Source organism: Dendronephthya gigantea, unplaced genomic scaffold (genome assembly GCF_004324835.1).
Source record: "Dendronephthya gigantea isolate DGI-Jeju-01 unplaced genomic scaffold, DenGig_1.0 000009F, whole genome shotgun sequence".
In the NCBI taxonomy this organism is placed as follows: domain Eukaryota; kingdom Metazoa; phylum Cnidaria; class Anthozoa; order Malacalcyonacea; family Nephtheidae; genus Dendronephthya; species Dendronephthya gigantea.
The window spans coordinates 1,155,361-1,170,178 of record NW_021163019.1 but is presented as its reverse complement, the minus strand read 5'-3'; the positions used below and the strand labels follow the sequence as shown (position 1 = coordinate 1,170,178).

The following is a 14,818-nucleotide window of genomic DNA, read 5'->3' as shown; positions in this document are numbered from 1 at the left end:
GTTAATTCCAAACCATCTGGCTGAGTTTTCTGGCAAAAAAGTGTAAGAGTAATATTAGTTATGTTAAAATGACATGAAGTATTTCGACGAAGAGGCGCGAAATAGGAGAGAACTGATGGAACTGGTTTGAGAACAGAGCGGACGTAGAAATTTAGAATATTGACATGTAAGGCATTAATCTTTTGAAAAGATCACATTAAATGTACTCTTTATACATAACTCTTTATAACAAAAGTTATGCAAGAAAAAATACAGCCAACTTGTTTATACAACATTTTTTAGCCATCACTATTCCATAAGGTCTTCGTCATTGCGACATGACAGTTTGATTAATGTTTAATTCAATCCAGCCGAGCCCAAGGTGCCACTTTTGGATTTGCTTATTTTGTTATGAGCAGAAATATGCGCAGGATGGAATGGATGGTAATATCATCTTTAAATTTATCAAAACTTGTATCAAAAACGAAATCTCCAGAGGATCGTAAATTCTCGTTTTATATGGAAGAGGCCTGGACTCGTGTTTACATCTGTCATTAAATGAACATGAATTGTTGCAATTTGTTTCCTTTGCAGTGCGTTATATAGGGTGTGATTGTTTGCATCTTGTTGTAATTTGGCAGATTTTTAATTTTTTTAAACATGTCGCATAATGGAATGGACTTTGTAAAACGGATAGTCTATTTTGCAAGTAAATACAGGAAAACGGCCGCAAAAAACCTCAATCCCGCTGTGAAATATTTTGGCGTCTTTGTTGTTGGTGCTGGCTCTGTGCTTTACTTATCCCAAAAGCACAGATTAGCACCAACCTTACTTGCCTCTGAAGAACAAAAAAGAAAGAGGATTGTAGTATTAGGAACTGGATGGGCAGCTGTAAACTTTTTAAGGTAACATTCCAAGGGTACTTACAATAATAGTCAATCGATCGCAAGATTGAAACTTAAAATAGGCAGATGCGAAAACAAGTTCCGAGTAAATTGATGATAGAATAAATATCCTCACTCAAAATGTTAGCTACAAAGTGTTTCATTGCCTCCAGCAGGTAACAAACAATTATGATTCTTAAGCAGGCTGGGCATGGGTTCAGAACAGAGGCAAAGGTTCAGTTAATTCCTGCTCAGAGATGAGAGACCTAAGTTGAAACTTGAAAGAATCTTTACAAAATATATTCTGAATCAGGCATTGTATTAAATTAAGGAACCTTAAGCCAGATTTATATGACATTGAAATAGTTTCACCAAGAAACTATTTCTTGATGACACCCTTGCTACCAAGTGTTACAGTTGGTACACTAGAAGCCCGAAGTCTTGTTGAGCCAATTAGAAAGATCTACAGTAAATGGCACAAGAATGGGGTTCGGTTTCACGAGGCAGAGTGTGTTGATATTAATGTGGAAAAACAGCTCATCAAATGTCGGGATGTATCAGGTAATGCTGATAAACACTGATCCAAGATATTATATGGCTCAACATATATTGTACAAAGCATAATTTTTCATTATTTTATCTTTCTGTTGTTAGGTATTACCAGTTCGGATCCCGAATTCACATTGAATTATGATATCTTGGTTGTTGCTGTTGGTTCAAGAAATAATACATTCAATACACCAGGAGTTGAGGAGAACTGTCACTTTCTGAAGTCAATTGATGATGTGCGTCAGATTCGCAACAGCATAGTAGATTGTTTTGAAACAGCTGCAATCAAAGACCAATCTGAAAGTGATATCAAGCGGCTGCTCCACTTTGTGGTTGTAGGAGGTGGACCAACAGGTGAGTCAAAACAAAAGAAAGTCAAACTGAGTATAGTTAAAATAACCATGAGATTGTGAATATTCCACATTTTGTGTGATAGGTGTAGAGTTTGCAGCTGAGTTACGTGACTTTGTGAAGGAAGATTTAAAGAAGCAATATTCAGACCTTGTTCAGCATGCCCGGATCACCCTAGTACACAGCCGTGACCACATTTTGAACAATTATGATGAACAGGTACACAAGTTGTAATAGCTATTTTAAAAGTTGAGTATTCAAGCTTAGGACAAACCTCAGACAAAGAAGGAGAAACTTCAGGTACTTCATATATTGTTTAGAATAGATATTCAAAATAAATGAGTCCAGAATATGCAAATTTCAGATAAGTGATTACACAGAAAAGCATTTCAAGACGGATTACATTGACTGTGTCACAGACTCCCGTGTTACTGAAGTCAAGGAACATTCACTGGTTATATTTGATAAAAAGACTAAGGAGAAGAGAGTTGAAACCTATGGTACTTGTGTTTGGGCCACTGGAATTGCACCATTACCTTTGACTAAGGAGATTGCAAAGAAACTACCTGAACAAAATAACAGGTCATTGGTTAATTAAAATGGTCACCGAGACAATGTACATTTTTACAATGTTACATTGGTGCACCAGTTTAAAACATGGACAATCCTCTCTTTGAAATAGACACATTTTTTCACACCTTTGCCATATTGTTTCCCCATTGAAAAAATTCCTGTGTTTTAGGCATGGTTTGATCACTGATGAATATCTCCGAGTAAAAAACAGCAATGGAACAATATATGCCATTGGTGATTGTTCAGTTGTGGAACAGGAGAAAATAGTCAAGTCAGTTAAAGAATGGTTTGAAAAAGCTGACAAAGATGCTGATGGTGCTCTGACTATGGAGGAATTTACTGGTGAGGATGCCATACCAATATACCATCTTCAACTATACAAATCTAATATGCATACCCGTTTTATACCATATCTTCCACATAACACAACTTACGTAGTACCATACCATACCATACTGGACCATATCTTGATATGATACCATACCCTTAGTTACCATGCCAATTTTACCTTCAAACATGTGATACATCTTACACCTTAGTCCTTACCATACCATAACTTCCTTAATGTACCATACCACACCTTATCATTGTTCTACCATGGCTACATCTTGCCATTACCATACAGACTCACAGTACCTAATCATACGATGTTGAAGTACGTAATTAACATCTTGTATTTGTTTAATAGGTATAATGGAAGAAGCAAAGCGAAAATATCCGCAGGTCACATCATACTTTTCAACGGCTTGGCAAAAATCCTTGAGAAAGTACGTAAGATACGTATGTTTATTTTGTTCACCAAGGATGACTGCTTCAAACCAAAGAATACCTGGAATACTTTGTTAAATTGTGAAATTATAATCAGAAAACTTGCGGAACTTTTCCAATCACACAATTGGAAACTCGATCTTAAAGATAAAAATTAATTAAGCTTTCTTTTCCCAGAGCATTTAACGAGGTTGACAAGGACGGGAACAAGAGATTAAATGTGAATGAATTTCGCGAAGTTCTTAAAAAGGTCGACAGTAAACTTCGCAGTTACCCAGCGACCGCACAGGTGGCTTCGCAACAAGGACACTACCTTGGCAGTCACTTCACTGCCCTACATTCAAAGCACGAAGACCAAGATTTCAAAAACGCAGGTTTAGAGCCATTCAAGTACCGTCATTTGGGTTCCTTCGCCTACGTCGGCGACGACAAAGCTGTTCTTAAGGTTCCCGTTCTAGGTAGTTTGTCAGGCTGGTGGGTCATGTGGTTATGGAGAGCTTCGTATTTGAACGAATGTGTGGGCTGGCGAACAAGGTTTTTGGTTGCCTTCGATTGGATCAAAACTAAAGTTAGCGGACGCGATACCTCAAGAATTTGAATAAATATAGGTAAAAATAATTGGCACCATAACTGTAAGGTTATTTTAAATGTAGATAGATTGATGTTAACTAAACTCTAAACATTATTCCAAGCTTTTTACTTAATTGCAAAGTCCCTTTGAAAAAGCTTTCAGCAAAAGAGTTCCCGGAATTTTACGTCTTGCAAAGTCTTTTAGAGAAAGCTTTACTTAATAGAAAGAGAGTTAGTTACATTCTGGGGCATTCCAAAATCTGTTCAAAAACTGAGACTTGGTCTTAGACTTTGGAGTCTTTCAAAGTTTGTTCCAGACTTTTACGTGGAAAGAGACGAGAATTTTGGGGTATCATATCCAGCGTTCTCACTTTTAGTTAACTTTTAAGAAAATCTCTTTACAAAAGCTTGACTCTATCGAGGGGAGGGAGGAATATTTAATATATTCTTTTCAAATGTTCTTTGTCATCCTCCCCCACAATAAAAAGTATTCATATTTAAATTGCGAGAGCACTGGTCATATCTCCGAAGACATTTCGATGAAAGAGGCTTTTGGAACTCAGAAAAGCCTCGTCTAGAAAGACTTGCACCCTCGGGTCCTGTGAAATGTCCCCAAGAGACCTAACCTAGACAAACTTCACCTGAAAGTTTAGCATCACAGCAAAAAGCCAAGAAAGGTAACTTCCATTTGGGGTTCTTGCGAAGATCTCGAAGATCGAGGGAAGCTCGCATGCTCGCTCAACGTACGCAACAACTAACAAGCGATGCCAGATTATATTAGCTCGCCCCTGGCTGACCATTGGAATATCCTAACATGAAGTACTTCAAGTTTTACGTTTGATTTTTTTCTCAAAATGGCGGCAATTCAAACGATCAACGATGCGGATGAATGTTGAAATTTGATCCAGCCAAAAAGTATGAAAAAGTACAACGATTTACAAAGTTTTCGTCATCCTTCGCAAGATCCAAGGTAAATATCCTCCGCTATGTAGCTGAATGATGCGTATTTATAAATATGAAATAACTCCACTCGAAAATATTAAATATTTACGTCTCCGTTGTATTGTTTACGTTCTACTCGACCAATCACCAAAACATTTACGAGTCTACCATAATTCATTCCATGATTTCCATCAACAAAGCCGATCAAACCCTGGGTCTTGAGTATTTCAAGTAACTTCTCTATTTTCTCCTGCAAATTTGAGACCATCGTGAACAACTTTGATAGTTCATAGCCTGTATACTTGTGGTTGAGTACAGGACTGGATATAATCTTCATTTAGCAGTTTCAAAGCACGTTTTTAAATATTACTAATATTAGTATTAATCCAGACTTGAAGTCTTCACAATATTAAAATCTTTGTCAATTTATCCCCTTCCTGGAATGATTTAGCCAATATTTTGAGCCAATCCAAAAGCCTTTCTCAATTCAGTAGGATATTAAATCAGACAACTGAATGTCTGATTATTGAAGATGGAGTGACACCAATACAGTGCCAAGTATAGGCCAATTGATCATGGAGATTTGTACAAACTATTTCATATTTGTCAGCTCTCCAGCTCTCATTCCAGGCAGATCTCAGAAAGAAGTCTTGTTTGTGAAAATCCTCCAAGATGTTTTTTGTTTGCCCAAATGACTGTTGGCTTGGGAGAATGTTATGAAAGAATCAGAAACGGTGATGGAGAAAACAAGGAAATATGTTTACAAAATCAGTCAGCCAATGAAGAAAAATTCTCACCCATAACTGGTTGTATGTGTATTCATATTCAATTCCCTGTAGTTAATTTACTTAATTATCAGAAGATATACACAAGTAAATATGTTGTTTACATTTTGTATCTACTTCTGCAATCAATGTGCTTATTTAAAACTGAAAAATAAGCCAGCCAATGTAATGAATATAGAGAATTCAACCATTTATGCATGGTACAGTGCATGAAATCTGACACAAGAGTGAGAATCAAGTTTGGGTACTGTATATAATGGTTCATTAAAAAATTTAACAATTATATATTACCAATGTCTTGTAGCAATCCTTGCTGGACGATACAAAGTTATTGCAAAGGTTGGAGAGGGTCAATCTTCACTCTTATTTAGAGCAGAGGTTAGAGATTAATATTTGAATGTTATCTCATACTTTATGTAATCTTATATCATCATTATTATAAAAGCATTTATTTTAAAAAACACAGGATATATTTCATCCAAAGAAAAGACATGTTGCAATCAAGTTCCTTCATGCAAGTTATCAGAATTTAGGACCTCAGGTAGGTATTGTGCAGAAATTATTCCAAAGTATGAATAACTATAAATATTTAATATAATTATATTTTTTTCTTAATATTTTTCCTTGTAGGAAGCAAGCTGTTTACTTCATCTTAAGAAAGCAGACTTTCTAAAAGTTGCAAATATTGCCCACATTCTGGTAATGCCGAAAAGCATACAAATTCTTGTTGAAATTTGGCCAGAACTCATTTTGATACGAATACTTTTGTTTATACTTCCTATTTTTCATGTAAAGAATGTTTTCACTGTTGGTCAGCATTTCTGCATGGTGTTTGAGTTTCTCTCTCCAACGCCTCTTTACAAATATTTTCAGGTGAAACATAGCTTCTAATTATTTGTGTAACTGCATGATTATATATACATATCATCTTTGAACTATATTGTTAAATGTTAAGTTTTAGAAAATTGTAGAGTTAAATTTATTTTATCATTCCATTGTATGTAGATGTTTCCTTTTCCAAGCAAGGTAAAGTGAAAATACAAACCAGATATTATGCATTTTTGTATAACTGTTAACATAGTTAAGATCATGGGTTCAAATTATGTACTTCTATACTTAAATTAATATATGTGAAATAACATTATAGGTGGAAAAAGTTAACTTGATACGAAAGATTGCATTTCAAGTAGGTTTTATGCAGCATGTTTATCACATATTATAAAATTATTTAACACTCCTTTGCTAAGTAATGAAATTAAGTGGAATTTTAATTAGCTAATCTTAATTAAATATTATGTAATTTAATCTACAGGTTACTCAGTGTTTGGCAGTTTTATCAAGGTAAGTCAATGTTTCCAAGTTGGTTTTCCCAGTTTTAATATTATATCATTGAAATATGATGATAACACATTCATCTGATCACTTTATCTTACCTTCATTTGTAGTGTAAACATTATCCATGCTGATATTAAACCAGAAAATATTCTCTTTACCAATGGTGAGTATTTAATGCAGTGAGAAGACCATGCTGAATATGTGAATGATCACATTATATCTTCCCAGCATAATTTGATAGTGCTAAGTGCCAATTCTTGGCTTCCTCTCAACAGGATACCCCACAGTTAAAAATTTGCCCATTAGTGTTTGCCTTTGGCTATAAAATTTAGGAATCTTTCAACACACATGCAAGTCTGCTCTATATATTCTTATACTCGTTGTGTATCCATTGTGTTGAGATTTCTAAACATTTCTAGGCGATAAAAACGATGTCAAAATAATCGACTTTGGCAATGCTATATATTGGAATCATGACGAGGTAAGAGTACAACAAAAGCTCTTTCGTGAAGCATGGATTGCTATTTGTTACGTATTATTCTACACGAACTTCTTCTGAGAAAAACTTGCAGAAATTAAAATCTGTTTGAATATGAAAAGTTATTCCAGGATGTAAAACCACTCACCGTTACCATTACCGTGATCTTCTGCGGTCGTGTTTTGAGAAAAAAAACGCAGCCAAAACGAGTCTTCTTTTTTTCAGATGTCGTTGTATTTTGGTTCGTTTGAGTTGCAAACGGTGTTCTATCGAGCTCCCGAGGTGATGTTTGGTTTACCTTTTGGTCCTCAGATTGACATGTGGTCACTGGGTTGTGTCCTGGCGGAGGTATGTGTGGTAATCCAGGCCATTATGATTTCTGTAACTACCTAGTTTCCTTCACGACGTTGCAACTAAGTGAAGGCATTCCGTTTGATGTTTCAATGATCCCAGATTCAAGATTTTTATTTCAATGGCAATTATTTGGATTCGAAGGAACTGTCATGCAGACTCGCGCGTGCCAAAATTGTCTATTATCGATAACATTTCATAGCCAAAAAAATGGCCGTAAAAAGTGTAATATGCAACAAAAATATGACGATTTTTGTCTTCTTGATGCTACACACGCATATGAAATATAAATTTTCAATCAATCAAGTTGTTTGGTTATTAAACTTCAAAGCCAAAGGTGTTAAAACGTGCTTGCGCTTTAAATTATATATACTTATTTGATTAAAAAATTTCCAGAGTATTAGACAAAAAAGTTTACAGTGATGTAAAGATTGAAGAGGACTTACTTGTATCACCAATTCATTTTCATTTTTAGTTTGGAAGCTAGGCAACAGTCCTACACATTAAATTTTTACCCCCTAAAAGAAAACAAAAATTTAACTTTAAGACACACTTATTTGTTTCATTGTTTGATTTCTATGAAATTTGCAGCTTTATCTTGGAGAACCATTGTTTCTGGCAACTTCAAAGGATGAGATTTTAGAGAAGGTATGGATGGGATGGCTACATCTATAATTCAATAAAAAATAATCTTCTCTTTTAGAGATGATCTCAATTTACAATTTTTATTTTCAAAGATGCAAGCATTGCTTGGTCCATTTCCAATGTGTCCTTTTCAATCTGGCAAATATTTTTCAAATTTCAAGAAATTTGTTGGCCGAGTTAAATCTGTCCCAGGTAGGTTTGTGGCACACTTCAACATGGTCATTGACCTTAATTTTGCATGGTATATTCATTAGTTTTGTACACACTGCACAATTGGGTTTATAATAAGGTTGTTATTATACAGGGGGACATGAGAATATATTTTTACTAGCCATCTAACACTTTTTATTCCATTTCACTATTTTACTAACTGTCAATATGAAATATATTCCATTTCACTATTTTACCAACTGTCAATATGAAATATAAAAGGTCAAAAATCGATCAGAAAGTCATAGAGATCACAAATTTTAAAAATTGCACTAAAAATCTTAAATCCTAAACTCAAAATATATGGTTAAACTTTCCTGTTTAGTTGTCAATTACACCTAATATGTTAAACTATTTGGAATCATATTTGTTTTACATCATGATACAATTAACTAATGATTTCCTTCTTATTTGTAGGCTATTCCCAAAATGTTGTTAATATCCTAAAGAAGTTGGGATCAACTGACTACATTTTTGCAGATTTCATAGCAAGGCTTCTCACCTTTGATCCAGGTAAGATAAATCATCAACGGCTCCTGACATTTTTAAAAACATATTGTACAAATATTCAATCAAGCAATACGCAGTCAGAGTTATTGTGCCTTTGTAAGTAACATTCGCCTAAGATTTATTCTTTTACCCGTATTATATACTAATTATCAGATTATATATACAGTAAAAAGCCGAGAAGAAGCAGACAAGTATTGAAATTCTATAGAAGTTTAGAAAGGACAGACTCGACCTTTTGTCGAGACACATAAAAAATACACGATTTACGTTTGATAAAATAACAAATACGTACCTGAGACGGTTCTGTATTGTTTCTTCGTCTTTTTTTCCGCACTTTACATTTTTTTTGGCTGATAATTTAGTCATTTCTTCCTTATTTGTAAAGGAAGTACATTTAGCGCAAGATCTAGAAGCCATTTTGCTTTTGCCTTAAAAATTTCGCGCGCTTTTTTCCACAGACGGCGGCCGGCCATTGGTTACTTTTCTGTGACGTAGCAGTGAGCTCTACATTGTATCTGGAGTAATTTTTTGGAGTCCCAATGATTTTTACGTGAGCGTGAATGGCTGTTATTTCGGTCGTTATCGCGGGGTTAAATTATTTTCGGTGCGTGAAATCGTGAATTCAAATATTTAAATATTTAAGCGGCGGATTTCGTGAATTCTTTTGCGAAATAGCGTGATTACGTGATCCAGGCTGCTCCAAAAATGGCTAGATCCCACAGAAAAGATGTCAAAAGCGTTTGTTGGACTGTTTCTGACTTTCTATTTATATTTGATGTTTGTCATTTATTTTGTCGAATTCAATTAGGCATGCTCTCTTTTAGCCTCTGCGTGAGCGTGAAATTTGCTTCCTGTTTTGCGTGACGCCTTATTTCGATTATTTTTGAGCGTGAATACGTGAATTCGTATGGATCTTGGGGGGCCGATTTTTTGTCCGACGGAGCAAGTACCGCACAGTAATGAGATATTGTGATTTTTCATTTATATCAAAGTTAAAATACAAATTTTGGTCGGTCATCACTTTTACGACGTACGTTCTTCAGATGTATTAGGCGCTCACGGGGATTGAACCTGTGGGTACAACCAGGCTAGGTCAACCTTTTTATTTACAGTTTGATTCATATTAAATTTAGGTTTACGCCTGTCTCCTCTTGAAGCAGTACGTCATCCATTTTTGGCGCCTGAATGTGCTCTGGGTTTGTTGTTGCCGCCTGGATATTGGACACAAGGTTTGTTTCTATCATCGTCGTCAACGCTGATTGGTCAGTTAGCGTGTAGAGCATACGCTCATTGGTCAACTAAAGTTCCGCCAAAGTGAAAGCATTTTGCTGTAACAAATTGGCTTTAAATGGCCATCGCGTCACTTATGGTGGACTTTCTTTATATCTCTGATTCTGTGATGCCTCCTGTCTTTCGTGTGCTCGTTAGCAAAATGCTCTACAGTAAAATTTTGCATCGTTTTTATCTTTTTCAGAGTCAAGTAATTCTCGAATTCTTCTGACCCCATCCACGTATCCACATCGCCCCAAAATCGACGAGAAAATCAAGAAGCTTCACTATTCCGAACTAGATTTTCTTCGCGTGGGCACGCGAGCTGATGATGGTAAGGCAGATAAGGCGGGCCGAGCGGACAACGTTATGAAAGTCTTGCCTTTCAACTACCAAGATGAATCTTCGACCGGAAATAATGAAAACACGGGAGAAGTTACGAATGGTGGAAACACTGAAGGCGAATCGGATAGTGCGGTTGAAAGGGACCAGACAGACAGACTTTACGATAACGATACGCGGATAATATTTGGTGTAGAATCGACTGAAAACGTTGACGCAAGTAGACCTTCAGCAAAAGAGGATACGAGATACAGCGACTTCAATGAATCGTGTAGTGTGTTACACACGACTGAGGAAATACGTTTTATCCCCGATCCCCCAAAAGACCATCAGAAACAAAATTCTGGCATGTTTGTAAATCGCAATTCAAATGAAATACGCGAAATGATGGATCGCAACGCATCTGGCAAATCGTACAGTATAGTCAACACGACTAAAAGGGAACAGCCTATTCCTGCAAAGAAAGGGCGGAAATATAGCACATCTTTGAAATCATTCGTCAAACCGGGCAACATGAAAGAGACAGGTTCATCAAAAAGTAATTTGAGAGAATTTCCGAGCAGTGGGGACACATCGTCGTTACCGAAGACCCTGAACGTGCATTTGTCGCCAAATTTTGCAAAGAAAACAGCTGCAAAAAAGGAGCATATTAACAGTTGTGATGCCGTAAACTCGACCGCAAATAAAGGTTCTTACAATCTCTCACATGAACAAAGAGATAACACTTTTAACGAATCTTGCAGTGTGAAAATCCTTTTCACGAATCCAAGCTTTTCAAAAGCTGAAGCACAGAAAAGAAGCAGCAAGCGTAGGCGAAAATACATATTGAAAAAGAAACCATCGAGGGTTTCTAAACAAAGCGGTTCTGAAACGGAAAGCTGTTGTTCAGCTTCAACCGACATGCCAGAGGATAACATTAACAGTAGGACGCCACGCATGACGCGGAGTAAATCACCGGCTACAACTCCGGCTTTGTCTCCGGAAATTAAAACCACCTCGGGGAAAAGCGTCGCTGAGAAGGAAATAGATAACAGTATCTCTCCTGCTCGAAGGACTACCTATTGCTGCCAGAGAAAAGAATATTGAAAGGAACTCCGATGAGTTCAACACACCTGGTGGTAGGTGAGGAGAATCCAATCATTTCTTCTGAGACTACTAAAGATTCGTCGAGTGTAGCCAGTCACGAAGAGTTAGCATCTGACAAGGTTCGAAGGACTAATAGGACAGTTGTTGAAAAACGGGGCTTTCAAAAAGGATCGTCAAACAGGAAAATAAACACGATTAGTAATGCAACTACTTCTCCTGAAGCAATCTTTAACGACAGCTCAAAAGTATCGAGTGACAAAGAGGAAAATTCTAATCCACCTCCGGCTCGAAGGACCCCGGATCGGCGATATAAGCCGAACTCTGACAAAGTTGACCAGAAATATTTTGTACACTCTCGAAGAGAACGACAAAATCGAAGGGTGACATTCAGACGTCTAAAGCAAAAGAAACGGAGAATCTTGAAACTTTGACATTTACTGCAGGTGGAAGATATAGTGAGGAAACAAAAACACTTCGATCAAGGAAAATAGAAGGTAACTCTACAAACAAAGCCAGAACAACCACCATTTTACCCAAAGTAAGAGAAGCTACCTCGACAACGACGTCGAATGAGTACCAAAACGAACAATACTCAAATTCATTGCATGAAATAATTTCCTCGACAACTCGTTCCGATGAAGTGTGCTCAAGCACAAACGCGTCTGTTGCGGGAGGTAGTCGGCACCAGGTCCCGCAAACAGCCAGTAACTCGCATTCACTGAATGCCAAAGTAAAAAAACCATCTTCGAAAAACTCGGCCAACTTGCAAGAACTTTCAGATAAAGAAGGAAGCCCTTCGGTTACTAAAAGCAGAAACAAAAGAAGTATTATAAAAAAATCGTTGCCAGAAAAGCTGTCGAGTTTGGATTCGTTTTTTGATGCACTTTCTGATGACGAGACAGGGGTAGTTTCTTCAAATACTGGCGTGTTTCACACAAAAAGTGACAGGACAAAATCGTTTTCCGAAGATAAGACCAGCCCTATTTCTAAGGAGCGGTTGACGCTTGTGGTTACATCGACGACAAAGCAAAACAGATCACCAGTGACTATAGACGACAATTACGGTTTAATTACTCCACCAAAATCGTCAAATTTCCGACCATTCTATGATAAAGTTCCTACTTGTAAGGATCTGCAGGAAATTAAAACGTATCGCAAGAGTGATGAAGACAAAAGTAAGATGTTATCGGCCCAAACCAAGAACGAAAATGAAACGCCAAAACGTTTACCAAGAAAAGAATCTGTGTTCGATACGCCTAGCAGTGATGTGAGCTCAACAGGGAATCTCCTGCCAGGAGGCTTGTCCGAGGTCGAGAAAGCGACTATCCGAGGCGAACAGAAGCGTGGTAATTCATTGGCTGAAGTTCACAAAATATTTCAACAGCCTTTCGTTGAGAGTACACAGACGCCGAGTGGCGCAGCGGGAAGGAATAAAGGATCTGGAAAGGCGCGGAGAAACCACGAGATTTATAAACAAGCCCCTGCGAAAAAAAAGACTTCAGGACGTAACAACAAATGCGTTGGGGAAAAAGTTATGGAGGAATCTGAGGACAGATCACATGATTTAATCAAATTACCAAATGAAAAACCAGATTCGTCTCCACCCGGAGAAACGAATGCATTTGAGAATTTGCCTACAGATATTCTTACTCAGGATTTGGTAAAGCAGTCAAGAAAACGTAAGCTTAAGTACGCCTCTACAAATTCCCCTGACAAAATAAACAGCATGTCTTGTTTAGACAGTTTAAGGGACAGACAGACGGTCAAGATACAAAAGTTAGCTGGTCGAGAATTTGACGATTTGTTCCATCATGAAGAGTTTACCGAGAATATACAAGAGGAATGTCCACCGAAGGTTGGCGAAAGTTCGAAGAAAGGGGACGATGGTGGTGCGATCGGAAAAGAAAGTGCGAGCCCTATCAAGAAAAACGCACATGAAAGCAAAGAAAATGCAGGACAGAAGAAACGTGATGCTAAACAGAGGCAACTAAACAAGAAACAAACTGAAGATAACAGGAGGAAAAAAGACGAAAACACAAAACAAAGAAATCAACACACAGTAAAATGGCAACAAAGCACGAACGATGGTGAACAGGGTGTGAAAATCCTCCACCCTCGATTTCTAACGACTTTCGAACATTCGGCCGGAAAGAAAAGAGCCTGGAATCGTGTTCGACCAAAAATACCATCTGCGTTGAAGGCGCTCAGTTGAAAGGAAGTGATGAAGGTTTGCTTCTGGCGGGGGATAGGAGACAAAATAAACTCGAGGATGTAAATAGAAAACATTCCGTCACAATACGAAACTCTGGTGACGACAGCCCATCATCGTTATTTGGAGATATCTTCCGAAGAAAGGGGCAAAAATCAGATCCCGATGAATTATCTGATGACGATTATGTAAGTCGTAAACCTTCTTTCCTAAGATTATTAGGTTGAAACTGTTTTCTTCGAAGTGCTTAACGCCCGTATAGCAATGTACCATTGGAAGGAGTACTTTGGTAAAAAATCTTTGGTAATTTACAGTAAACTAGAAAAAATCCCTTTCAATGCGATTAAAATTCATTGCAGACTAATGCTCGATATTCACATCAAATGTACCCCCATCCATAGTTCCAATTTGCCCTAACATCGCTAGTGGTAAACTGGCTTTGGTAATCCAAGCAGGCCCTATGCGGTTTTAGTCCACGAAACTCACTGTAAAATCTGTTTAAATCAGAATCGCTAGCGGATTTACCCCTGTTAGGTAAATCTTACATCTATCTTCGCGTGAACCTTTTGTTTAGGCATTCATGCATCTTTCAAATTGCACTGAATGTAAAGGACAAAAGGGAGATTAAATACGAGATTAGTTCAGATTAGTTCAGATTTCTAACTTGAAGTATGGTTACGTAATCTGAAATTTCACATTATCTCGAACATCAAAATGTCTGTGGAAATCGCTTTCCAAAAACTATTCATTGGAAAAGTAAAGTACTGAACTAAACCACTATGGTAAAAAATGCCAGCAAATTCCTCATTTGTATACTGTATGTTTATTTACTTCAAATGTTTATTTTTGCAGGAAGTCTTGCTCTTATGAAGCTGCGTGGCAACATGACAAGTTGTAGTTATATTAAATTATTTGTGTACCCGACTTGTTATAGCTACAATCATTGAACTGGGTATTGAAAAAAAAATTGGTTGTGAGGTTC

At 37.1% G+C, this 14,818-nt stretch overlaps 2 protein-coding genes across 3 annotated transcripts; both read left to right on the top strand.

Moving 5' to 3' along the window:
* The first annotated feature begins 88 nt into the window (after window positions 1–88).
* LOC114517740 (external alternative NAD(P)H-ubiquinone oxidoreductase B1, mitochondrial-like) lies at window positions 89–4,125 on the top strand. 2 transcript variants are annotated; one of them, XM_028537551.1, is made up of 9 exons: window positions 89–166; window positions 283–884; window positions 1,195–1,424; window positions 1,518–1,766; window positions 1,849–1,982; window positions 2,128–2,345; window positions 2,506–2,678; window positions 3,025–3,103; window positions 3,282–4,125. In XM_028537551.1, the coding sequence occupies exons 2-9, from the start codon at window positions 640–642 to the stop codon at window positions 3,700–3,702; spliced, it is 1,749 nt and encodes a 582-aa protein (XP_028393352.1). In that variant the 5' UTR covers window positions 89–166; window positions 283–639; the 3' UTR covers window positions 3,703–4,125. The 2 variants fall into 2 exon arrangements, with proteins under 2 accessions (XP_028393352.1, XP_028393351.1); XM_028537550.1 differs by having other exon boundaries at window positions 105–884.
* A 104-nt stretch (window positions 4,126–4,229) lies between these two features.
* LOC114517470 (serine/threonine-protein kinase 36-like) lies at window positions 4,230–14,778 on the top strand. The gene is made up of 18 exons (XM_028537202.1): window positions 4,230–4,644; window positions 5,247–5,425; window positions 5,706–5,779; window positions 5,868–5,942; window positions 6,032–6,100; window positions 6,197–6,274; window positions 6,407–6,427; window positions 6,549–6,587; window positions 6,714–6,742; window positions 6,847–6,899; window positions 7,156–7,217; window positions 7,440–7,562; window positions 8,157–8,213; window positions 8,303–8,402; window positions 8,838–8,933; window positions 10,064–10,159; window positions 10,405–14,024; window positions 14,689–14,778. Exons 1-17 carry the CDS (start codon window positions 4,592–4,594, stop codon window positions 11,625–11,627), a joined length of 2,427 nt encoding a protein of 808 aa, XP_028393003.1. The 5' UTR covers window positions 4,230–4,591; the 3' UTR covers window positions 11,628–14,024; window positions 14,689–14,778.
* The last annotated feature ends 40 nt before the right edge of the window (window positions 14,779–14,818 follow it).

Excerpts from the sequence above, each read along its gene's own strand:
- LOC114517740 (XM_028537551.1), top strand. The coding sequence starts at position 640 with ATGTCGCATAATGGAATGGACTTTGTAAAACGGATAGTCTATTTTGCA. Across the intron at positions 885-1,194 it reads GCAGCTGTAAACTTTTTAAG|GAACCTTAAGCCAGATTTAT; the intron begins GTAACATTCCAA and ends TATTAAATTAAG. Across the intron at positions 1,983-2,127 it reads TGAACAATTATGATGAACAG|ATAAGTGATTACACAGAAAA; the intron begins GTACACAAGTTG and ends TGCAAATTTCAG.
- LOC114517470 (XM_028537202.1), top strand. The coding sequence starts at position 4,592 with ATGAAAAAGTACAACGATTTACAAAGTTTTCGTCATCCTTCGCAAGAT. Across the intron at positions 6,743-6,846 it reads TGTTTGGCAGTTTTATCAAG|TGTAAACATTATCCATGCTG; the intron begins GTAAGTCAATGT and ends CTTCATTTGTAG. Across the intron at positions 8,934-10,063 it reads GCTTCTCACCTTTGATCCAG|GTTTACGCCTGTCTCCTCTT; the intron begins GTAAGATAAATC and ends TATTAAATTTAG.